The sequence below is a fragment of the Poecilia mexicana genome, unplaced genomic scaffold (assembly GCF_051168715.1).
Source record: "Poecilia mexicana isolate PSO_F unplaced genomic scaffold, ASM5116871v1 scaffold_13, whole genome shotgun sequence".
Taxonomy (NCBI): domain Eukaryota; kingdom Metazoa; phylum Chordata; class Actinopteri; order Cyprinodontiformes; family Poeciliidae; genus Poecilia; species Poecilia mexicana.
The window spans coordinates 22,008,223-22,034,420 of NW_028263382.1; the positions used below are offsets into that span (position 1 = coordinate 22,008,223).

The 26,198-nt window shown below is 38.3% G+C and overlaps 2 protein-coding genes across 2 annotated transcripts; both read left to right on the plus strand.

Annotated features, from left to right (window-relative positions):
• The first annotated feature begins 6,189 nt into the window (after positions 1 to 6,189).
• Positions 6,190 to 13,971, plus strand: ctsc (cathepsin C). The gene is made up of 8 exons (XM_014987424.2): positions 6,190 to 6,532; positions 6,790 to 6,935; positions 8,485 to 8,639; positions 9,341 to 9,496; positions 9,679 to 9,797; positions 12,045 to 12,176; positions 12,354 to 12,586; positions 12,832 to 13,971. Exons 1-8 carry the CDS (start codon positions 6,373 to 6,375, stop codon positions 13,096 to 13,098), a joined length of 1,368 nt encoding a protein of 455 aa, XP_014842910.2. The 5' UTR covers positions 6,190 to 6,372; the 3' UTR covers positions 13,099 to 13,971.
• Positions 13,972 to 14,110: 139 nt separating this feature from the next.
• rab38a (RAB38a, member RAS oncogene family) lies at positions 14,111 to 23,863 on the plus strand. Its single transcript, XM_014987419.2, has 3 exons — positions 14,111 to 15,810; positions 18,345 to 18,625; positions 22,909 to 23,863. The coding sequence occupies exons 1-3, from the start codon at positions 15,609 to 15,611 to the stop codon at positions 23,062 to 23,064; spliced, it is 639 nt and encodes a 212-aa protein (XP_014842905.1). The 5' UTR covers positions 14,111 to 15,608; the 3' UTR covers positions 23,065 to 23,863.
• The last annotated feature ends 2,335 nt before the right edge of the window (positions 23,864 to 26,198 follow it).

Sequence of the window (26,198 nt, forward strand, 5' to 3'; positions counted from 1 at the left end):
TGTTATTAATTTATTAGTTATTTGTAAATTAGAAAACCAGTGGAAATGTAAAACATTATGAAGAAAAATCTATTGTATATGCCAATAGCAGAAATGTAAACCTTGCATATAGTGCAAGGTAAACCACATTTCTGGTTTTAATGACTGACTTGAAAATAAAATCAAGAGAAATTTAGCCTGGCATTTAATACAGTCTGACCTAGTCCTTGACCCAGCCTGACAACAAATCAACATAACTAAAAAAGGGAGATATCCGTGGCTTAAAAAAAAAGGTTGAAGAAATTGGATTTTCTCCTTCTGTAAAAATGTATGGAGAATTGAAAATACTAGAGAGTATATCTAAATCAACCTTTATCCTTATGTTATGCTGTGTAACAGGTTTGAGATGTTTCTGCATCCTGTTTCAAACGGACAAATTACCTGCAGATTGCATACTCATTCAGCAGAGAACTGCTCAAGAGCCATCATTTATTTTTAGGATTTATACAAAATGATATAGATGTGAAAATGATGTGTGCTCTGAGAATCAGGCCCAGGAACCAGTGATGTAAACAAAATAAGTCAAGTCGCATCTTGCATTGGGAAACTTGGATTGCATTTGTACAAAAAGGGTGAAAATGTTTTCTCTCATGCTATTGAATTCTGGCTCAGCAAGTTATTATCACCGGGCACTATGGGAGGATTCCCAACTTAAGCAAGATCATGACACTGGAAAGTGTATTTTCTATCAGTTTTCAGGTCAACATTTCTTTCATTTTCTATTTTGTGACTTCCCTGTCGAGCTGATATATCAATTTAATGGAGGTCTATGTTACTTGCAAGGGCACAGGGTGTGTAGGTGGAGGCAAGCTCCAGTGGAAGTCATTTTCGCCCATCTATAACACTCCTTCCTCAGACTGCCAGACACTTAATTACCAGTCTGACCCTTTTTGTTAACCCTGCTGGTAGTTTCAGAACCTTTTAATTAACACTTCATCTCCCTTTGTTCCTTATTTTACTCTAAAAGTGCAAAAAAATGCATTTCACAAAATCAGGACTCCCATTGTAAGTTTTATGACTGACCTAATTGTGGTCCAGTTCATGTTTTTATGCTCCCGCTATGAAGATGTATGAATCACGGTGATGTCGTGATGCTATCCTTCCTTTAACATTTGCCATTGTAACAACAAATTCTCTGTAATTCATGCATTAGTGTTTTTTTTTTTTTTTTTAGATTATTAGATCTGGTAACACAATATCAGTTATTGTTCACAGTGATACTGTGAAGTTTTTGAACTTTAATTTGCCCATAAAACAATTCTTCTACTTCCTCGTATCCTTCTTCTTGGTTGGAAAAACCCTGTGATGCAGTGAGTAATCCTCACACAATGTCTGACAGCCTCCATTTACTGCTGCTGGTTGTATGTGAATAGAATGAGATTGGTTTGGTGCAATCGGGTGGGGCCTATATATAAAATCTGAGTGGGCAAAAGGGTGTCATGACAGCATGTGGTTAACAGTGAGTGTCAGGCTGTGTTTTTGTTTTTCTATTTCTGTGAGGATTCTTAACTGACTGCACACCAACTGATAGAGACCTCCCATCACCATGGCGATGACCCTGAGATCAAATAAAACCACATATTTTCCTGTCTTTAATAGGTGAGGACATGGTTTAGTGCTAAAATAAGGCTAAGGTTAAGATTTTATTTTATTTTTTTTTTGTATGAAGACATTTATGCAGTATTTCCAAAAATATAAGGGAATCATGATGCTCATGGGGCAAGAACATACATTTTATCAAGGTGAAAAACTTTTATTGCACTTTGTTCAGGTGTGAATGTACTGCACGATGATGTTCCACTTAAGTGCAAACGATGTAAGATTAAAGTGATTAACTTGAGTTTCTCACTTTGTCATAAGAGGCTCCACATAAAACACAAACTTGCTCTTGATTTTCTTCATTCTGATCAGTCATAATGGACAACAAACAACAGAGGGAGGCAGTGTTGCTGCTGAGAGATAACATCAGACACGCTTCGGACAATTAAAAACCCTTAAGTACTAAAATGATCATAAAACTGCCATTAAGGCATGCTAAAAACAACACTAAAATGAGCAGAATGAATAGGCCGATGCCTTTCAGACATCATGCTGAAGTATATTCAGTCAAATCTCATCAAGTATGTAACAGCGCTGATGATGACTCAACCACTTTGAACTGTTGACTGCTTCATAAATTACTTATTCTTGCATAAATGCAATCATAAATTAAATTAAATGCAGACAGGGCCAGGCCCCATTTAATAAAATGAACTGAGAAGTCATCATGGTGATTTCTTACCAACTATCATCATCACTAAAACTGAATTGAATGCATTTACTAGGCATTTAATGTTATCAACCAACACAAATTAATACATGATTGTGAAGTGGAAAGGAAATAATGCAGCAGACATGTTTTTGCAAATAGTGTTTGTAGAATCCTGGATAATTAGATGTGTGGTTGAGACATGGCCTTTCCCCCGAACCTATATTAACATCTCAACTTAATTTAGATGAAAAATAAATGTTTTATGTCATAAAATCATAAATTTGTGGTTGCAATGTATCAAAATATCAGATATGAATGTTTTTACAAATCAGTACAAATGCATAAATAACACTATTATTTAGGTAAAAATACAATTTATTTCTGAAGCATATTTTAAAACAGCATGCATGTTCACCCAGTGTTGTACAAAAATAAGAAAATGGTGCAAATGGTGTTAAAAAAATTTGTTTTTAAAAGTCTTAAAAGCAGGAAGTGAATATGCCTGTCTAATTTTAAAAGACCATGCATTCCAAAGTTTGGGAGCCACGAAAAAAACAAAAAAAAAACTTGATCTCCTTTAATTTTCTGCCTAGTTTTTGGAACAATTAAAACCAGTAGGTCGTCTGATTCAAGGAACTGTGATGGAAGATGAGGCTGAAGTAAACCAGAGAGGAATGAAGGAGCAAGACCATTTCAGCATTTATAAGTCAACATTAGGACTTTGAAATTAATTATGTGATTCACAGGGAGATAATCAAGGAAGGATGTGATTGGCAAGATGGGCTCATATCTTAGTGAACCAGCTAAAAGACGGGGGGCAGCAATTTTAATAAGCTAACGATGTAAAACAGTGTGCTTGACTGACACCATCATTAAATGCATTGTAATAGTTGAGACAAGTTGAGATAAAAGCATAAATTATTCTCTTCAAGTCATACCTTGGCAAAACTTGCTTAAATTTAGCTATTTTAGGAATAACTTTTTTGCAAAACAAAGATGATCTGTTTATTACATTTCAAATCTGAGTCTATAGTTTGTTACATGCTGTTTGATGAATGACTTGAGGGAACAAAAATTAATAAGCCAGGTCTTTGGTAAAATAATCTCTGTTTTTCTTTCACTGAAACCCAAAAGATGTAGAGGCAGCCAAGCTTTTGACACCTTCAAGGCAGTTTAATAGAAGTTGGAAACATGGATTATTAGGTGTTAGAAGTAGGTAAGGAAATGGAAGGAAATGCCATGCTTTCTAGGAATAGACTCCAAAGGAACCAGGTACAAATAAAAAAGAAGAGGGTCAAGAATTGAACTCTGAGGAACCCTTCAAGAAAGAAGAATCGAACGGGACAAAAAATGTTTGATATTTACACTAAGCATTCGATCACTTAAATAGGGAAGAAGCCAATACAGTGCAGCACCTTTAATCCCAACCCAGTGTTTCAAACGAGAAAAAGCAGTCGGGTCCTCATTAAAATGGTGCAATAAGATCTCAAAGTGCAAGAATCACAGAACTCTCAGAGTTGATTAAAGGATACAGTTAAAAACCCTGGAACGGTGCTATTTTAGTGCAATGTTAACCTTGCGCTGAAAACCAGGATAGAAAACATCCACAATGCGATTAATGTCCATAAAAGCATTCAGTTGAAGATGGGCAGAAATAATTTATTTAATGTTCAAAAAATGATTCTTTGTGTTTGTGTAAGCTGTATTGAAGCAACTCTTACATACATGAGGAAATAATTAACAAGGAAGAACACTTCAGTGAACGCAAATTGAGGAATAAAAAAAAAAGGCTTGAATGAAGAAGAAAACATGTAAAAGTGGCAGAGAGGAATCAGAGCAGGCAGAGAACAAATCTCTGGCTGCCAATATAGCCGAACCCAGAGTTGCTAGAGTTTTAATTTCCTGCCTGTGAAAGCGAGAACTATATCAAGATTGAAACACGACTTTCAATGAGTCACTCACTGAGGCTTAGTGGGTTCAGCCTGTTAACATTCGAAACATCACCCCCCCTAGCTCCCCACTCTTCTCTTAGCTTTATTGCACGCATGTTGTGTGCTCGGCTGCAAGCCTGAAATCCCATAAATGCAATAACCTACACATGGTCCCAAAAGCAATGCAATCACATGCATTCACACCTCCACACAAACGCGGCGTAATGGCACTAATGAGACTGCGTGACTAATTCCTCTTCACTCCCTTCTTCAGATGAGTGCTTATTATGGTCTGTCAAGGAGATGAGTCAGTCCATGTCATGGTTACCATGGTGATAAAAGCCTCCAGCACTTCCCTTAAGTGCCCGCCAGCTAAAATAAGCTCTTTAACCCTTTTAATAACAGAGCCATCAGCAGGCATTGACACCCACACACAAACATGACAACAGGCAGGCTGACTCTCTGACCTCTTTCAGCGGACAAGTGAGGAGAAAATTCTCCCACAGAGATTGTTAGAATACACTGTTTTGGATGTGACGGACAAAGACAGCAAACATGGTCTGAACAGCATCTCAAAATCTCAGCTGACATCTGACTTTCTCTTGCTATGAGATCTAATGTTCATTGTCATGTTGCCTTGTATTCTCATTGCATAAGGCATTATGGTCTCTTTTAATATAACAGCAAGACATAAAGCACAGACTTGAACTCAAACTCATTTTTGAAAAACATACTTTTTACAGGATTAAAAATGTCTGTATAGAAAATTAAAACCTTTAGTTGTTGACACTTGTCGTTCTGCATATCTGTGAATTTAACACATTACAACACAGTTAAATACAATGCCATTTATTGGTGATCTATAGACCTTTTTTTTATATGCAATGCATACATGTGGACATGTTGGGGTGATGTTATACACCCAAAAATAGGTCGTGCCAGTCAACTACTTTGTTGGAGATAATAATAACCACTTTGATATCCTGTGGCACTTCAAGGCCTGTTTTTGATAAATAATGCTAAGATGATATAATATGCTCAATATTTAATTTTATTGCTTATTATTGTACATATGTCAGCAATAACAAGAGATGAAATACATCAGAATTAGGCCTCCTTATATTTCAAAAGATTAAATCGAGAACCTTCAAAAACACAAGTCAATAGAGCTCGCAATTATGCAGTTGTGCAGCCCTATGTGCAGCTCAATTAATTTCAGTTCAATTAGATTTAATTCAATCAACATATACTCTGAATAACATTCCTTTGGGTCTAAGACAATCAATATTAATCTATCTAGCCAGTGTCCATATTTAATTCCTTGCATAGTGAAATTAAATTGGATTAAAAAATAATAGACAATAGAAAATATTGTGAAAAGTCTTTTAGAAAAGAGGCTTTTCATTAAAATGTAGACCTTGAACAATCTAAATAACAATAGTATTATATAACTGAAATGACGTGCTTAATGAAAATGCTGTTGCTGAATCTCTGTTATTCTTGGCGATACAGGACAACAGTGTGTTCAGCGCTAATTCAGTGTTTGTAAATGGTTGATTAATTTGTGTCTGTAATTGAGGTCACACATTGATTACCTTTGATTATACTTCACAATACCTTTCCTCAATCAGCGTCAGTGGTCATATGACTACAAAACCACTCTAGATAAAGCGAAACTAAAAAGGGAAGAAGAAACAAAGAACACACGGCAGCAAGAGGATTACTGTCATGCACGTCCATTTTTGTAGAAAATGTGATTTTTTGGGTTTTATTGCTTCTTCTTTGCCTTAAGTGTGTGATGTCTTGCCACTCACAAGATTATTATTGAGTTTACACAGAGTTTACTCAGCGTATTTATTAATTAATTATCTGTAAAATATTAAACAGAAGTTAGCATTTTGGGTTTCACATAGCATCTGGGATACACAGGAAACAGTTGCCGCGCATGCGTATGGTGACGCAAGCTGTGGTGAACCATCTTGACGGAACAAGTTAAATTGAGGGTAAACTTTGAGTTTGCGCTACTTGCTGCCCGTTAAAAGGGTAGAATAGCAGAGCAGGTGACTGACAGTCAGGGTGAACGGTGTTGTCTTTACACCTGCGTTTGTTTCCTAGTGTTTCTTTGTGCAGGTAAGTTAGCAGTGAGTGAATATGAGGTTCAGCGCTGTTCTCGTGTGTGTGTTCCTGCTTTGGGTTGAGGGGTCATTGGGGGACACACCAGCTAACTGCACCTATGAAGACCTGCTGGGGACATGGGTGTTCCAGGTGTCCAAAGGGGGACACGACAAGACCGTCAACTGCTCTGCTGAAGGTAAGAAGCTAAGACGGAAATACCAGTTGTTGATTCATTTTGATATGTGACACGTTGAGGCCTTTTTCAGATAAAGAAAGCTTTACATGATAAGCTGTTGGCTTATAATGATGTATTGTACTCAGTGTTACATTTCATTGCTTATACTTGTTATGTCTACAAAATGAAATATTAAAACTACATTTGGCGTTCTGATAGATGAGAGGCTACCTAAACTGTTATGAAGTCATGTGATTTCATGTTAGTTTTCTCTTCAGCCACAGGTGAGAGCACAGTGACTGTGACCCTGGAGAAACTGTCTGTAGCCACAAATGAGCTGGGAACCACAGGCTTCTTCACCCTCATCTACAACCAGGGCTTTGAGGTGGTGCTCGGTGACTACAAATGGTTTGCCTTTTTCAAGGTAACGGTAAAACAAATTCAGTGTATTGTTTTTTTTTTTTTTAGCTCTAATAATACTCCAAAACACATCTAATATTTCATGTGTTGCTCTGCTGATTCACTCGTAGTCAAATCTGTCATTTAGATACCGGTAAATGGTAATGTGGTGGGTTTGGTGTTTTTTTTAACTCTGTGCTTTCACCCTTTCTCATTTCCTACTTCCATCTACTCTGATCGTATCTGTAAAGATTGGTGGATGATGTAAAGCAGCAGAGTTAAAGTTAAGTCCCTGGTCATGTGCTATTTTCCTGTCACTCACATGACAACGAGCTGAGGGAAGTTTCCCAGCCATTTTATTTTCCAGCCTCTGTTCTGATTTGTCCATGTCTGATTTAACTTCCTCATTATGTTAAGATGTATGACTTGCAAGTTTTTTTGTATCTTAATGTCTTCTGAAACCTATGACTCAATAAACACCTGATCTGTTTTTTTTTATTTTTATTTTTTTATTGAAATCGCCATCAGTGCCAGTAACAAGTGTACATACATGCATTCTTGTCATAGACATAATTGTGGGTTTTCAATTAATTATGAGCCATTCTTTTTAGGTTAAATGCATATGCAACAAACAACTTCAATGAGTATTTAAATCCATATATTAAATGCACAAACATTTACTGTGCAACTTATCTTATACAGATGGGGTCATAATTTTTATACACTCTCAAACATGTACATACAATACTTTCACAAATATTTGTCACTATCATCATGGTGGATTTGGAGACACAACAGAGCTCTTTAAAATTTAGTGAGTCCAGTCATTTAACCTGACATTTAGCATATAGTCCAGAAAGTTTCAGAAGATTTGAGGTTGGTAGCTACCCTAAAGGTTTAATGTTAGCCTGCTTTATGAGTTCTTAACCCAGTTTGATGCATTTTCTTCTTATTTAGTGTTCTTATAAATTTTATGATGCAGCACCACCGCTGGCAACAAACTGTAGCCTCAGCACGACGCTGCTTTTGCCGTTCCAGAGAGTTTTAATGTTCTTTGCTTTTTTATGTGTGGCCAAGTAGCTTAATCTTTGGCTTCTCTGACCATAAAACAGTTTTGAGCGTCATATCTAATTTCCTTTCATCTGATGTAACTGTTTTTGTCAGATGAGAAAAGCATTGAGACAGTTAGCTGTCCTATAAGCAGCCCAAACGCATAAACTGGTTTTGAAATGAATAAATCAAGCTAATAAAGCTGCAAGAATTGATCCTAGAAAATGAAAATGTATAGATCATGTTTAAAAGTAGGTTTTGTAGCAGCAAACCATCCAATTTAAGTAAAGTCAGTCAATTCTGATAAGGGTGGCCAAATATTCAGACACAATAGTGCTTGGACCTTGCTGATGGTGATAAAAATACTTTTTTTGTGCATGATTTAGCCCAATTTTGAAGTTGTTACTGGCACTGAATCTGCATATAAAGAATTTACCATAAATAATTTACCTTTTATTTTTGCAGAGACATACAGTTTGTGTGTATAAGACAAGAAGCCATAATTTGTCTCCTGACTCTTGCAGTACACCCAGGAAGGCTCCAAGGTGACCAGCTACTGTGACCAAACCCTGCCAGGATGGGTCCACGATGTGCTGGGACGTAACTGGGCCTGTTTTGTGGGCAAGAGGGTGAAGCCCGTGCCACCCAGAATAGATTCTAAGCCAGTCTTCAGCAGCGGGTACCTAAATTACGACCAGTTCGGACTATTTTGGCAAAGTACAAATGATAGGAACTTGAACTGGTAATCACAAGCTGCAAGGGATCCCGAGGAATACAAGAAGAGCTAATGTGCAATTCTTACATCTCTGCTTCATATTATATTTTGTCTTCCTCAGTATTTCCCCTCATGTGTGCGAGGAAACCTTATCTAACTATTTGACTTTTGCTATGAAAGCCTGAGCATGCAGTTTCTGGTCACATGAAACTACTTTCTGTGATAACATGATTCAAGGCAAGAGTTGTGTTTGCAGAAAGTTTAGTAAAATGTCTCCACTGTTTTGTACCTCTAACTGAATTTTTTCTTTCTATCCTTTTCTCTCAATTGCACGTTTGAAAGTCTTTATTTCTAGTAATTTAGATGACTGTCGGCTTATAGCTAGTAAAAAAAGAAGCAATACTTAAGATTAGAGTATTACAGGATATCAATAAAAACACTTTTGCTACAGAAATGTGGGCTTAATGAAAATGTTGAATGTTATTTTAATATGAGAGACTTATCTCTTATATTAAAATGTTATGTTTTTTTATTTTAATTGTAAATTTTATGTTGGCACTGTACACAAACCTGAAATGTCCAGCATGTCCTTAAAGTGATTGCTTTTTCTTAGTTTGTTTCCTTGGATAAAATCTGCATCAGCTCTTTCATTACTCTGTCCCCAGACTGCTCCCGAAGCCGTATAAACACAACTGGGACTTCATTGATTTAATCAACACCGTTCAGAGCTCCTGGAAGGCTGTGGCGTATCCTGAGCATGAGATGTACACTTTGCGAGAGCTGCATTACAGAGCAGGCGGCCCTGCCTCTCGTATCCCTGTGTGAGCGCTTCGTTCCATTCCTCATTCCATCCTTTTTGCGTGATGGGCAATGTGTAAATCTGATTTCCTGCTAAGAAACATCAATTTATGAGGATCTTTATTGATTGAATTGCTGTTTGCTTGCCACAGACGTGTGGCGCAGGTGTCCCCCCTTTAAAACTGCCTCTTGATGTGTTCCTCAGACGTGTTCGCCCTGCTCCTGTGGAAGCTGGTTTAGCCAAGATGGCGGCAGCCCTCCCCGAACACTGGGACTGGAGAAACGTCGATGGCGTCAACTTTGTTAGCCCTGTGAGAAATCAAGGTGACCTTTCATTACAATCATGTAATAATTTTGAAAAGGTGTTCTTTTGGTCAATACATTTCCTCTTTAAAATTTGATAAGTTTCTTTATAATGAAGTTTTTAAATCTCTTTAACTTTTTGAAGCTAACTTAAGCGAGAAACTCAAGTCTTATTGTTTTACTTCAAAAGAGCTGAAAATTTCAAGCCATAATATTAGAATGGCCCGAAGGATCAGATGCAGGTTTACATCTGACAGCTGCCAGTAACGGTTTCCACTCAGAAGCATTTCCCCACTCACTTTGCCTCCTTTCCTCTCTGCCCTTCTGGGTCTGCTTGCTGCTCTCTTCCTGTTTTCTGCACACCGTTGTGTGTGTGTGAGTGGAGAGATTACAGAAGCGGAGTGCTTCGAGTGTCTGAGAGAGCCTCTGTAGGGTGGGGTTTAAGCATCTAGAGAAATCCAAAGTGCTTCAATGGAATAGCCCTTCAAGGTACTGTGGAGGGCTACGGAGCTTATTTTATTTTTATTGTATGAGTCGAGTCCGGTTTTTCACAAAACGTTTGACGCGTCTACGTGAAACCTTTATTTCCTGCTTTGCTGTGTCTTTTAAATGAGCAGATACTTCTGCTAAGTGTTTCCAGCTGGAGAAGAGAAATTACATGTTGCAGCGGGGTTGCTAAAAAGACGCTTCTGCAATGTTTTCCTGAGGACTTTGCACTGCCCAATGATAACTCATTTAGTGCGAACAGTTGCTCATGCTGATCAAAGTATTGACTTCGTTCTCTTCTGTTCCCCCCTACGTTTTAAGTAAAATAGGGGGATTTCAGATATGAGGCATTTACATCAACACGGAAACATTCAACAATAACAGTTGGAGAAGCGTTTTACCTTGTAAATGTATCTATAATGAGATGGATGAAAAATGTCCCTGCATAATCGAGCTTGAAATCTATTATTGCCTCCCTGCTGCTCTGCCTTTGCAGAGCATTCTTCTTCCTCTTTTTCTTGTTAGCTATTGTGAGCTCTGCTTGAAAAATCTCAGGCCTGGAAATTTCTCCCCCTGCCCAACTCCTGACAGCTCTTCACCTCTGGGTTAACTTGCTTTGTAAATAATTTATCTCTACAATGATCTGGATTTGAAGGGCAACTGTTTAGAACTTTCCAGGAATTTCATCACTTGCAGAATCTCTTTGTTCTGTAAAGCATCATAAAAAAAAAACAAACAGCCACACAGATGTCTGTGTGTGATCTATAGGCTGGGGCTGTGTGCATCACTGCAAGATGGCTCTCTTTGAAAATCTCCTCTGCCTGAGGAAATAAAAGTCTGAATGTGACACTTGTCAAAGAGGTAAAAGAACACAGAGGAATCTGTGACCAACTCTGAATCAATCACATCAGTTTGAACAGCAATCAGGAAGAATATAAAACAGCCTTATGATGAGCATGTCCTGCTGATGACAGATTAGAGACACATGGATGCGTTTCCTGTAATGTGACGGCTCTGGACTAAAAGACACTATTGACATATTGAAAGAACCAAACATATTTGATTTTTTTTTTATCTACGATAATCAAAATTTAATCATGTCCTATGAACCCTCCGTAACGCTCTGCCTTATGGGTAAAATGGATTTTTTTTTTTTTTTTTTTTGTTTGTTCTTGCCTCGAGTCTTCTCATAAACTGAAGAACTTTGTGAACCTTTGGATCAAAATGAGTCTGTTTTACCTTATTGCTACTACAAAGCTGAAGGCTTTAGTCCCAAATATACTCTCCACTGTCTCACCCTGAATCATTACTGCAATTAAATCGCCCTGCACTTTCCTGCGGCCTCTGCTCCTTTACCTAATTTGTTCCTGTAGAGCATTTTATTAGCAACCTAATGCCTGACACATGTATGCAAACTTTGTTTAATCTGTTCTCCAATAGAATGACTGCCTCATTCTATTGGTATGCATTCATCGTCAAGGTCAGATAAATGTGCTGTGGCAAGAGTATCGAAAAACATTTAGTGCTGAATTTAGTCCAAAAAATACTTTATTATTATTATTGTAGCTGCCCCAACAAAACCATTCTGTCATATGGAAATATCCAGCTTAAAGTCACTTTGCACTGACCTTCCTAGGCATTTTGTGGCACTCGGGGGCAGGATATTATATATGTTAACTTTTGCATGTAGTGGGGACAAAGCATCTTTTAAAAAGCTGTCTTTTCACTGTGCCATGTTATTTCTCATAGCAGTGTTTTCTCTCCATCTTTGTTGTGTTTTAGGATCCTGTGGCAGCTGCTACTCCTTCGCCACCATGGGAATGCTGGAAGCTCGAGTTCGGATCCTCACCAACAACAGCGATAGCCCTGTCCTCAGTCCTCAACAAGTGGTCTCCTGCTCTGAATATGCTCAAGGTAAACTAATGCTCTAAAAGATATTATTTCCAGCACAAATGAAAGCATTTTCTGCTAAAAGCCGACGTAGATTATTTTCCGTTTGTAGAATAATATCTGCAGCATGTTGTGAGATAAACACATTAAAAAATTTTTTATTTGCTTAAAGATTTCTACTTTTTTTTTTACCTTTGCAAGGTTGCGATGGGGGCTTCCCTTACCTGATTGGGAAGTATGTACAGGATTTCGGCATTGTGGACGAGTCTTGCTTCCCGTACGCTGCAAAGAACACTCCATGTGGTGTGCCTGCAAACTGCGGCCGAATGTACACAGCAGAGTATGGATACGTAGGCGGATTCTACGGTGGCTGCAGTGAGACCGCCATGATGTTGGAACTGGTCAAGAATGGACCGATGGCTGTTGCTTTGGAGGTACAACAGCTGCTTAATGTCTCTGTGATGTTCATATGCAAATCTTGTCTCTGCTACATAATGTATTAGATGTGTCTCTGCAAGTTGGAGATCTTATAAATAAACTTTTGAAAGGCTATATATGCCAAAAGTTTTATTTTAAACTGTGGATTGTGATATTATTCTAAATGGATAACATTAACCTCGTACAACAAAATAAAATGGTAGAAAATGGAGAACTATTATTAATTAGTGTTTGTCTACAGGTGTACCCTGACTTCATGAACTACAAAGGAGGCATCTACCACCACACAGGCCTTGCAGACTCCATCAACCCCTTCGAGCTGACCAACCACGCAGTGCTGCTGGTGGGCTACGGCCGCTGCCACAAGACCGGAGAGAAGTACTGGATTGTCAAGAACAGCTGGGGTGCCCAATGGGGCGAGGACGGCTACTTCCGAATTCGCCGGGGAAGCGACGAGTGCGCCATCGAGAGCATCGCAGTTGCAGCCAAACCCATCCCCAAATTGTAGATGCTTTTAAGTCAAAATCAGAACAAATTAGTGCCTTGATCACAATTCTGCATCCTTTAAATTGAATGTATTTTGTTTCAATCTTGGTTAAAAATATGGAACTGCAAATTGATCACATGGAACGCTATGGTCCTCTCGTACTAAACTGGTTGACCAGCACATGCATAAAGGCTTGAGAAGTTACTGATTGAAGTTTTAATGGAAACATTTCCTTGGTACTTTAAGTGTTTTTAGAGTTTTAAATGTACTGAAACTGAAAAGGGTAGGATTGTTCACCAGTTTTCAAAATCTGAAATGCTTACATTAGTCTAAAATTATGAGATTGATGCCTATGAATAAATCAAGTTGATTTTGAAACACTCCTGTATAAACAGATGAAAAATACAACCATTGTATTTGATTACTAATTTGTATCATTTTTAAAAGTTTCTCCACACATTCTTACCTTATGTCTTCTACATTTTAATGACATGGATACAGCTGATTTGCATCTGGACATTGAATGTGTTTTTGTTTTTTTTATTTTTTTTTTATCCAATGTTCCTTCTTTTCTCCAATTATGTTTACTGATTTTTATGCTGTTGGTAGTCAGAAACCTCCTAAATCCATGGTGTTCCTGCCAACACAAACCAGAATGGATTGATTGCGCTGTAACGGGTTGTAAATTCTACATTGAACATTTAAAAGGGAAATGATTTATCAGTGTGACTTTTTTTTTCTGTCTCAGGGAAGCACTGCAGAGAATTGATGTCTTTAGTCCCTGCTTCCAATTTGACATCGCTGCTGCCGTGTTTCATGGTGGATTGCTCCTTGTGGAGCATTCAAAGATAATTTCTCTCAATAAAGGGATGCATCACTTTGCAAAGAACAAAATGTGTTTATTTTGTCTTTTTTTTGTTTAGCTAAAGTAAAATCCTTGACTTTGTTTAGAAATCCTTTTAAGTGATTTGCCACTTTTTTTTGTAAGGGCTTTATGTTGATCAGTTTAAGCACAAATTTGGTAAAAGGCAACAAGTGAATAATATTCTGTGATCAGTGCATTGGGGATCCATTTTCTCCTTTTAACATCTTTTCTTTTAGTCATGCATGCAAGTAAAATAAAGCTTTGAAGTTCTGATGCGTTTCTTAAAAGACAAAGAAAGAAAACCTTATTGTGTATGCCTTTCACATGCTTTAACAATCAGTGCAGGCACTTTCAAGAAGCTAATTTTCACTGAGATGGTGTGGGAGAGTGCATTTAACAAGATGTCTGAGAGTTTTACCTGCTTCATCTCATTCAAACTGGGTTGAGTTCACTAATGTTCAGGGATTTTAAGAGATTTCACATGTTCTTCAATGTATATAAGCCTGGGCTGGACTGATCAGTATAAACTTGACGTGTTACTTTTTTTTTTTCTGTGGGATTTGATTATCTCTCTTTTTCTGATGTGCTTGTTTTTGATACTGTTTCATTGTCAAAACCCTGAAGGGAACTTAATTAATCAGGTGAAATTACAATTACATGCTAACATACTGTAATTAATTTATTATATTGTGTGCTTTGGGGTTTTGAGTTGTAAAAGGTGATAAGGAAATGCAGTATAAATGCTAACTCCTTGTTTTTTTTTTTGTTTTTGTTACATTGCAGCCATGAACTTTTGCATAATCTATGTTACAAGCCAACATAGAGTGGTGCATATTTGGAAACTGGAATAAGAATAGTAGTTTTTTTTTTTTTTTTTTTTTTTTACAATTTTGTACAAATTGAAAGTTTTGCATCAATGTTCAGATCAAAGCTTTTGTATGTGTTAGAAAGCCACAAATTCACATCACACCTTTCAGATTTATTTATTTTGTATGAAAAAAATTCTAATCTTTTATCCCTTTCTTCACATATTGTGCTCTACCTGTGTTCATATTGGGGTGGATGGGGACAATTCTAGACTTTTCCAAAATTGGGGGGGTCCGGACCCGATCCCTCTCCTGGATTTCCGCCCATGGTGCATTTTCTGGAATAAACTGTACTTCTAAATAAAACCATCACCAAGAGCTAAAATAGAATTGTACGTAGGAAACAATTACATTTTTGAACAAGAAATCTTAAAACCAAGGAAAATATAAAACCAGAATCCTAAAGGTCATGACACCTCAGCTGTTTACTTTTGAATTCAGTCACGCTTGCTATTTTAACTTGTGCTACTTTTTCCACTCTTGTTGGTGTAGAGATAATCGTTTACACTCGTTCCTCTAGGAGGATTTGCGTAAATCCCGGTTTTGCGTGTTTCTACTGTAGTAGAAACGGTCACTCCCAGGCAGCAGCAGCAGCAGCGGCGGCCCTTCCTCAGTCACAAGGTCCAGACGTCTGTGTTCCACTTCTCTCCGAGGGGCCAAGGGCGTTAACCACCTTACCTCCTCTCCTCATTCTCCACGTTTCTCTCTGTATTCTACCCTGAGTGTTTTTTTTTCCTCCATATTCCGAGTCCTCTCCATTACGGTGGATTCATGCTGAGCTCTCGCCCTCCTCGGTCGCCATGCAAAATAACCACCTTAAGGAGCACCTCTACAAGATTCTCGTTATAGGAGACCTCGGGGTCGGGAAAACCAGCATCATCAAGCGGTATGTGCATCACAACTTCAGCCCCAACTACCGAGCCACCATCGGAGTGGACTTCGCCCTCAAAGTCCTTACCTGGGACCAGGAGACGGTGCGACTGCAGCTGTGGGACATTGCAGGTACGGTGCCAACTTTTACGCACAAAGTATATGGAATGGGGGAAACACAGTGGAGACTTACAGAAGTAAAAAGTATTCTTCGTTTGTCTTAACTTGGCTTTTTAATAAACTATTAAAATGTGCTGAATTTGTGGTTGAGGAGAAACTGCATACTTAGGAACAAGTCATCTTTTTATCTCTGGAAAATAAAAGTTGTTGAACAAAATTAAGACTAGTTACGTTTAAAGCATGACTTGAATTTTGTCTGTACATCCACCAGCAACTCAGTGAATCTGCTTTATGGGCACAAAATGAAAAAAAATATATGTTTGGCAAAAAAATGTTTCAGCAGTTAGTTTTAAACCCTAAGATTCGACTTTTGGATCGTCTTTTACTTTTGTAAAGGCCTAGCATAAAACTAAATGACTTTGAAGCATACCTTTGATAAGAAACATTTCATTAAAAAAACATATATTTTAAGTGATTTTAATGAAGGAGGCTCTTCATTTCAAGTTCATCACATGCCATGTCTTCAGGACAGTGACAGTTGTTAACATGGATGATGTGGCTCACCACCCAGGGCCGCATGCTGATGGAATAAGATACAAGCAGCCAGGAAAATTATTTAAAAAAGAGAATGATCAGTCAGCTGTGTTTCAGATGAGTTTTCCATTTTTTTAGTAAGAAAATGTGATATAAAAAACATAAAACCCTCATTTTTAAAAAATATTTTGGGCATCAGAACAACCTTAGCTTAAAACAAATGTGAAAACTGAACTGTAGAAACTGATAGACGGCGTTGACTGTTCTTACAGCAATGCTATTCATACATCCTGTAAGAGTTTATAATATCATCACAGTTTTGTTGCCCACAGAAATGAGTACTAATTCAGCCTTTTTTTTTTTTTTTGCGATTAAACGCCAGTGGGCATAATGACAAACCTGAAGGCTACCACGGTTTCAATGTCACATGAGTGTCGGCTGAGGTTTAGAAGAATCCTCTGACCTTCTGCTCTCTCCCCTCCTGTGTTCTCTCTCCAGTAAGCGCAAGCAGTCATGTGGCTCAGACTCGTGAGGGAGATTTGAGGCCCAAGATTTCGTGTACAGAGAGCTTTTATTATGAACTGAAAACCTGAAAAAGGAAATGGCAAAGTAGTGTGAAGGTTTCCAGAGAATGGGAAAGCCTCATTGGTTGTGCATTGTTTCCCCCATTCAGTTTGGACCATAAAGCTTTTCGTAATATTCACTGTTCATAAATCTGTTCTTAAAATCATAAACTGAACATTTAGTTGTCACATCAGAAGGCTTTCCCTTTTGTGGGAAAAGGTTTTGTGGTTGATGATAGACTTAAGTTTCTCCAGTCAGTGGCATGATGAATCACTTGCTGTTTCTGTGTATCTTCCCAGGATAAACAACTTTGACTTTTCTATTTTGGTGGGCCATCTTTCAAAATATTGGGGCTCACAGGGTGGCAGAGCTGGTTTCTCTAGCATGTAAAATAATATCAGATAAGTTTATGTCTTTCAAAGTGATGCAGATGCATTAAGAATTAGGAGCTTAGCTTTAAAACACAAAGTAGAAGTTTTGTTTATCCCACCTAAAATATGTATTTTATTTTATTTTTTAAAAGTTCGTTAATATTCTCCAAAAAAAACCTCTAAAAGGTTGGCCGTTTTCTTCTTTATAACCCTTTGGAAATAAACCTTCAGATTCTATGTTCAGATGATTAATTTAATTTGCATTGTCCACAAGACATGTTTGATTTATACTTTAATACTTATACTGAGCAGGTAGTTTTTAAACCTCTTCAGTGAAGTACAACATTTTTAAACTTTAATGGCACTGTTACACTTTGATTTGTATTTTTCTCATTTTGCATCTCACCCTATACTTTTATAAATATCACAATAGTAATAATTATTATAACAATTGTATAATATATCTCCCTCAGTCCATTTTTTGTGGTTCCTGAAAAAGATTATAAGACAATATATTCTCTCTTTATTTGGACAGACACTTGGACTCATAAAAGTGTAATAATATATTAAATTCCTCACTCATTTAAAAAGTGGTTATCACCAGAAAGTGTGACACCAAGGTTTCCTGTAACTTAAGGTGCAACTTTCTGCTTTGTATCAGCACTACTAAACTTAGCAGTATAGGGAAGTGCTTTGAAGACAACCTGCCTGTCCGATTTGTCCTTGAGCTAAGCTGACATGCTGCCAGCTGTTCTCTAGCTAACACTGTGCTTTTATCCACCTGTTCATGTCAGAAACACCACAGCAGGACTCATCAAAAGAACTACCAATCTTTTCTTCTTCTCCCATTTGAAGCAAGACACCATACTGAGTTAGAAAAGAGCTATGCATGAATTATTGCTTGAATTTACCCAACTACTGTATGAAAACACTTAGAAGTTTAGTTTATTCTGCAGCTAACTTTTGTCGCGTGTGTACCAGCCGCAGGTACACATTATTTCCCAGTTATGGTGTTTTAGAACCCTGATCTCATCACTCTTCCCTCTTTTTTGTGTGTCTGTGTGTGTATTTTTTCAGGTCAGGAGAGGTTTGGCAACATGACCCGTGTGTATTACCGTGAAGCTATGGGCGCCTTCATCGTCTTTGATGTGACTCGGCCGGCCTCCTTCGAGGCCGTCACCAAATGGAAGGAGGACTTGGATTCCAAGCTCACACTAGCCAATGGGAAAAATGTAGCCACTGTGCTTCTGGCTAACAAATGTGACCAGGGTCGGGAAGTACTGACCAATAATGGCATAAAGATGGACCAGTTCTGCCAGGAAAATGGCTTCGTTGGATGGTTTCAGACCTCTGCTAAGGTGAGAGAAACAGAGACATGTGTACGCGCAGAAACATTAAAGGCGGTCTCAGTGGTTACAGCCCCGGTTTCAAGGCCTGTTTTATGAAAATGTCCTTAAGAGGCAGTATGTCTGACCCAGCAACCAATTATCTTGCGAGGACATCACTAAAACGACACATTCAAAATAGGATGAGCTGAACTTCACAGGCTTAGTCTTCTATTTGTATTTGAATAAATCCTCTAGGGCTGAAACGATTCCTCGAATGATTCGAGTACCTCGATTACTAAAATTCCTCGAGGAAAATTTACCTGCCTCGAAGCTTCGTTAATTTATGTTTTATTAGTTAGCGCACCGTGTTCCGGCCGGGACTTCATTTGCGTTGCGCGGAGCTCTCACTTCCGCCTCTGAGTTGTTGACAAAAGCTAAGTCTCAGCGGCATAAAGTCCAATCTTCAAGATTGGCCCGTGGGGATTTTATTGATTGATGATAATGCCCGACTTTTTATCGTTTTTGGGGAACCAATAAGCATCCTTAAAATGACTGGGGGAATGCCTGGAGTACGGCAGCATTTCTCCTCCGGGGCTGCTGGTTGAAAGCGAACGGCGGGAAGAGCGCTGAGGTGAGCGGATAGCCTGAACAGGGCGGGCGGCTGAGTAGCTGATGCTTACCGTGTAAATGTAGCTTTACCGACGAACCGCACAATAAATTTCATATCCCGGTCTGAAGAAACGGGTGGCAGAGCGCATCGTACATGGCTGGTAGATGAGTTTCTGAGTGTGACCAGTGAAGGTGTCGTAAATATCCCGTATTGCTTCCCCCCGTGTTCGTCCCCCGGTCTAACGGTTCGTCAGTCCGCTGGTCTATTTCCTCCCCTCCACCCCATCTTACGTTCGTTCATTCGCCCTCTCCTCCCACTCCAGGCGGCATTTCCCGTATTTTCAAACCCAAAGCGTGACAGGTTAGGTGGCAAGGTGAGTTTAATTAATCTATTAAACTCACTGAAGATGAATACATAAACTAAAAGCTGGATTGTAGACATTTTTTATAAGCATATTTGTGAGCCTGCCTCTTTGTTATTAAATTCAATATAATTTCAGATTTTTCTATAACTTTTCTTCTGGTTAACTTAGAAAGTGAGCTATTATTGTTACAGGTTAGTTTTCTAAACTACAAAAAAGCAACTGTTAGGGATGCTCAAATGTGAACAATTGGACTGATATTGATATCTGATAGTAACACCGGTATTATGCCAGATTTACCAGTATTACATTTTATAATTTTTTTTATCCGATTACTCGATTAATCGTAAGAATAATCGATAGATTACTCGATTACTAAAATATTCGTTTACAACAGCCCTAAAATCCTCATTAATGGTGCGATGCTCCTTTTCCACAGAGACTCCCGGCACACACTACGTCTATGTTTTTTCCAGGTCAGCTGCACTTGCATCAGGTGCTTTGTCTTCCAGAAAGGGTTGTCCACGAATGCAGTTGGAATACATTAGCTCTATTCTCTAGCGGCTACACAAACTGTAAAGCAGTAGTCTCACATTTTGTGAGTCAGTCATGCAGAAATTAAGTTTGATTAATGCCATATGAGTACTTTCTACTTTCTGACTGTCCAAAATTTGTCTCATGCAAAGACATTTTTAATGCTAAATTATAAGTGACCAAACCTGATGTGGAACCTTCAAAATATATGTAATATGCTAAAAATGAAAGGCCAATAATCTGATATATAACTGGGAAAAAGGAAAAAATTTACATTAGCATGGAGAATAAAGTCCAAGCAAACATTGACAGAAAGTCAGTGTAAATATTACCAGTCTATGACCAGTCTGTATGTCTGCAAGTCAATGGTTTTGTAAGAAAAATCTGAACATGTACCACTGGATCTTATCTGTTTCTATTGGACCTTGATATCATGGTCAATAAATTCATGGTTCACGAATTAATGGTCCATGGATGTTAAATCTGAGTGAGATCAGAGATGGACCATCTCTGAGCAGACCACAGAGATGTTGAACATGGATTGCAGACATGCAATCAGCTGCCCACTGCTCATGACGAACCAAGCAGTGGTGTGTTCAGGGCCAAAAGCATGTTCACCGTTCAACGGTTAAATTTTTCCAAGAGGATTCTTACTAATATTCCCATCTCTGGTTGGAATTTTGCCAAATTCAGACTTTAGTATTTTCATTACATAAGTATTTATTAGTTTCAAAATGGTTTTAAATGAGCTTGGACTCTAAGCCACTCATTACAGTAATAATGTTTAATTATTACATCACTATGACAGTACATTTAAATTTGATGACGTGTTCAAGATTACTGTGTGCAAGCCACATTTGCTGTTAGCTACAAGAAGGAGGATCATGGCGGCTTTGGAGGAGCAGCAGAGATCCACAGCTCAGGTGAAATAGTCTGTGGTTTGCAAAATGTGCTAGTTGTGAATTTTATAGAAACGTGGCAACAATAGAGTGGCTGTGTTAGCAAAGTCATGTGGGGGCTTGGCGAATATCTGTTGAAGTGCTCTTGTCAGATAAGAGCAAACAGTTGTGGGGAATGTGTGTGTGGACTGAACTGGAGCTATTTTGCAATTGCCCAGGTACTTTTAGGTGTTATACTTGTAAACCTTTTAAAATTATGAATAGTTTTCCATCACAATTAACAATTGTTCAGAATTTGTGCAGATTAATCACATAAAACTCCATTAAATATATTGAGATGTTTGGTTGTAACATAAAAATTGGCAAAAAAAAAAAAAGGTGAACTGATTTCTGTCAAATTGTACAACCAGTACAAATAATAATTAAAAAAAACATTAAAACTTCTTATCAAGCAAATTAGTCTTTAGCCTAAATTGGGATAACACTACAGTAAGGAGTAAAAGCAGGGAGTAGGAGTTTAGTCAAGAGTTTTTTAGTTTCCTTGTTTATTTTGGAAGCATTTGCAGTTGAAAGAAATAGGCACAATATGATTCAAATTAAAGGCAAGTAGTTGCTGACTGTAAGGTGAAATATACATTAACACTCTGTTCACACTCTCACTACGACAGTCTGGAATGTCACAACTGGATGGGAGAGATCAGAAATACTGTAGACTCCCCGTCGTTTTACTCCCTCTTCCCTCCAGACACACAGAGTCAAACACCTGCGCTGGTATCCAAGAAGCCTCAGCATTCCTCATATCAGGGCAAGTTCTGCTCCGAGTCAACACTATCTCTATTTACCTCAAACAATTACTTTTTTCGACGAACGGCACGAAGCAAAGCAGATAAAAAGAAAACATGCGTAAACTTCATGTGAATAAAGTGTGGTGTGTTAGCAGGAAGCTAAATGCCTCACATATCTTGTGTCAAATTGGCTCTCTGCCCTCACAAGACTTGCAACAGGCCAAAATGCTGTAAAACTCTGAGTCAGTCTTTCCCAGAACAAATCTTGACTTTTTTTTTGTTGTAAAAAGAAGAATTACTGTAATGTTGTTTTAACTCTGACATGTTGCAATCTGATATATTGTATGTGCAGCTGTTACTTAAGTAACTACAGGCCATGGATATTTGGCATTTTAAGCTACAAATGACATTTGATAAAGAACACAATCTCCCATAATGCCTTGCTTTATCTGAATGATTATAATAGCTAACACAAACTAAACTAAACAGAACAAGCACCTAAACTAAATTTAGGTGCTTGTTCTGCTTTCAGTGGGATTGTTGGGATATTTTAGAGTACAGTGCTGTACAGAGTAGGGTAGCATTATGTAACATTGTGTAGTATATCTCAGGGTGTAATGTAGCAGTGTGTCTTACAGCATAGGATAGCATAAGATGATATAGCATAGCACAGAGCAAATGAGTGCACTCCAATGTGACAAAAGAGAGACAAACATTTTTTCAGGGTACTGTAACCTTATGGAAGCCAATGGAAACGCATAATTCGGGAAACGTAAAATAACCTTTCCCTTCACATAGCTGTTAAATCTTCTTATTATTTTTACTTTATTTGTTTATGCTCACGGTCACGTGTAAATGGATGAGTTTGCAAACAGATCACTTGCAGCTCATGTGAATGAAAAGGTCAGACACAGATTGTTTGTGTATTATTGCTGCTAACTGGCTCTCTGTCAGCCCTCTCATTTAGTCCTGGTCCATTTCATTAGCTCACTTTCTGTAAAGATTTTCTGTGAATTGTTCATAGCCTCACGATAACAATTTGTCGTCTCTCCGTAGCCATCACTTGGCAAAACCATATTGTTGTTTTCCCTCATGTCACTGTCACTTTTCCGTGTTGTTTTCAGGAGAATATCAACATCGACGAGGCAGCAAACTGCTTGGTGAAACACATCATCGCAAACGAAAATGACATGCTGCAATCAGAAGTTCCCGACACAATCACCCCTCAGTTAGAGAAGGATAAAGGCGGGACTTGCTCGTCTTGCTTTCGATCTCAGTAATAACAACGTTCAGCTGTGGGACGTCCCTGTTCTGAGAGTAGTTTCACAAAAACCTATATGCATGTGGACTGTCTTTGCAGGTGGAGGATGCCGGTGCCAACTCTTTTCTAGTCTGGATTCCTGGGGGAGTGTGGCGGGGTGACAGAGAGCCAGTTGGCTCATGAACTGGATCGACTGAAAAAGACAGATAGCTGCAGCTGTGTCCGCTTGTCAGAGGCAGGGTCACCCCCTGAGTGTCTTCAAGCGTTGGCACGAACTCTTTGGTTATCATGGTGACACATTTAACAAGCAGATGCCCAGTGAGGTTTCAGCAAATCACAGGATATTTGTTCTAAAGATCTGTGGAGCCAATCATTTCATACAGACCGTGGCGACTCTCTTCTGTTCTCCTTCCCTCCCTCCACCCACGTTTTCTCTTCATATATTTTCCTTATCCATTAAAATGTGGGACAATAATACAATTTTCACCATCTAGCAAAAGCGAAAATACTTCAAAGTACACAAAAGGCAGCGTCCTTTTACAGTAATCTTTTCATTTGGTTTATATCTTTTTTTTATGTTCCAGCAGAAATGGTGGCATGAGGAATGCCTTGTATAGCTTATTAAATGAATGTAACTAAAATGCCTTTTCTAACACATATATTTAATGTTTTCAACATTTAGTCTTCACTTTGTTATTTATAAGTGCACTGATGTTGCACTTTCTTTTTGTTTTTCTCACTGAGATATACTTTCAAGCATTATTATAAGGAAATATGTAAAGTTCTATGTAATAAAGAGTTCTGTGGTACATCAAAAACTATTATCTGTATTTAATTTGATGGTTTTATATAAAATGCTTTTCCCACTGTGAAATGGTTGTAACTTTCTCATGCAAATACTTATGTATATAGTACATACAACTAGCTAAAACAGATGGTAGAACTGAAGATGTATTAAGTTATCAAACTGTTCACACGAAATAAAAGCTTTGCTGGATTTAACTTTTTAATTTCTCTCCCAACATAAATAGAAATCATGCAAATATAATTTGCTTAATCACAAAACAATGTTGCTATAATAATGTTGCATTTTATCTTAGCTTAACTGTTGTGAACGCCTCTGTTTGTAAAGAAAACAAAGTCTTTTAAAAATTGCTATAAGCAGAAATACAAAAGGAGTTTGTACTGTTTGCCCTCAATAAAGTTTTTTTGTTGAGTAAAGTGTGGCATCATGAAAGAGAACAAGGCATGAAAGAGAACAAGGCATGAAAATAGTAGGTTACTTCCAGCGAGAAACTAGCGTTGGAATCTATTATATCTAACAGTATGAATTTCGCCATCAGAGGGCGCTCAGCACCATATGCAACATCGGTTGACGCTCTGGCAGGCTGAAGAAGTCCGCCATCGCTGAGAAAACAACTTGCAGCAGATATTAGGAGCAGCTACTATAATCGCTGTGCTTTTTGTTCACAGGTAAGCTGAGTTATAAATAACATTGAATGTAACGCTAGTAGCCTCTGATAAGTACCGTCTGGCAGCAAAAAAGGTGCTTCAATAGAACCGAACTTCCGAGCCGAATGTGAAGCCGGAGTTAGCAGCAGGCTAAGGTAATGATTTCAACGGTTCGCGCTCGTGTGGGCTCGGTTGGTCGGCGGTAATGGGGCCGCAAAATATTTTCTACATATGTATTTGAGTTCAGTTAATGAAAGTTATGTTGGAGTAGATTTACAGTGACATCAGTAGTGAGTATCTATTTACTAGAGGTGTGCCGATCGATCGGTCACCGATCATAATCGGGCCGATTTCCGTGAAAAAGTGCATGATCGGTGATCGGCGATCATTGGCTCTTGTTGCCGATACCGATCACCTGCATCTCATTTCCAGCCTGCCTGTGCAGCTGGTCTCCTCTTTCCTTCACTCTGCGCAAACGCGGAGCAACAAATCCTAAGCGATGTGGAACTATAACGCACTGAGTGAATGGGGAAGTTTGCGTGTTGCGGCGGAAAATTGAAGCAGGTCAAAATGCATCAACACAACGAAGCTAATATGGCATGAAAACAGTGCCATACTTGACGGAGTTTGGCTACATCGAGGCTCACTGCAGTAAACAAGACATATGGAGGATCAGATAGCAGGTAAAGCAGCGCACAGCTACAAACACTCACCCGGATTAGCATGACGGTCAGAAAGCTAAACAAATAACCTGAAAAATTATTTTTAAGTCTTCGAGCTGCGACGTAAGACTCTGGTTCTGCTCTCGCTGTTGAACCGCTGCTACGCTACAGGTAGTAATATTTCACAGACGGAGCTTCGCTTCTGCTCCACCTGGTAGTGACTCTCACACCGAACCTCTGTTTAAAGCTGCAGCATCTAACTTAAAAAAAAAAAAATACATTTTACATACATATTAAAACTTTCGCTGTCCTAACATGAGACAGATAATCTCTGAAAAAAATAATCGATCTCCTCCCTGTTCTGCATAATTACTCCGCTCAGTCAGAAACAGCCAATCAGAACTAGCAGTAATCAGCTAGCCGCCATGCTATCAGGAAGTTTTCATTCAGTAAATCTGGATTGTTTATTGTAATGAATCCTGTTTTTGCCTTTGAATGTTAAGTTTTATACTTAAATTTTTTTTGGCAATGTTGAGAGGTTTTATTTTGGCTCTTTGTATTATTTAGTCTGTTAAAGATAGTATTATCAATAGCAGTACAATTTTCACAATGCCTGTTTTGTTTAGTTTTCTTCTTGGAAAAAGTTATTAAAAACAAGTTTTTGTCTAAATTAAGGTGAATTCATGGTTCCTTTTTCCACATAATGTAACCGGTAGGGTTTATGATAAAAAATAAATAAATAATAATTATGTGATCGGTGTCGGTGATCAGTATCGGTGATCAGCCCTCATGGGTGATCGGTATCGGTATCGGCAGGAAAAAACCTGTTCGGCACATCTCTACTATTTACTGTTGTGCCGCTCTTTGATTATTGTGTTTAGCGGTTGACGCTCTGGCAGGCTGAAGAAGTCCGCCATGCTGAGAAAACGGCTTACAGCAGATATTAGGAGCAGCTACTATAATCGCTGTGCTTTCTGGTCACAGCTTATACTAAATAAATATGCTACACCAGAAGTGACCCGGCCCATCATTTTCTCTT

What these genes read in the sequence shown, in the direction of transcription:
- ctsc (XM_014987424.2), top strand. Translation starts at nt 6,373, where the DNA reads ATGAGGTTCAGCGCTGTTCTCGTGTGTGTGTTCCTGCTTTGGGTTGAG. An exon ending in CTGCTCTGAATATGCTCAAG is followed by an intron (nt 12,177 to 12,353) that starts GTAAACTAATGC and finishes TACCTTTGCAAG; the next exon opens with GTTGCGATGGGGGCTTCCCT. An exon ending in CGATGGCTGTTGCTTTGGAG is followed by an intron (nt 12,587 to 12,831) that starts GTACAACAGCTG and finishes GTTTGTCTACAG; the next exon opens with GTGTACCCTGACTTCATGAA.
- rab38a (XM_014987419.2), top strand. Translation starts at nt 15,609, where the DNA reads ATGCAAAATAACCACCTTAAGGAGCACCTCTACAAGATTCTCGTTATA. An exon ending in GCAGCTGTGGGACATTGCAG is followed by an intron (nt 15,811 to 18,344) that starts GTACGGTGCCAA and finishes GTATTTTTTCAG; the next exon opens with GTCAGGAGAGGTTTGGCAAC. An exon ending in GGTTTCAGACCTCTGCTAAG is followed by an intron (nt 18,626 to 22,908) that starts GTGAGAGAAACA and finishes TGTTGTTTTCAG; the next exon opens with GAGAATATCAACATCGACGA.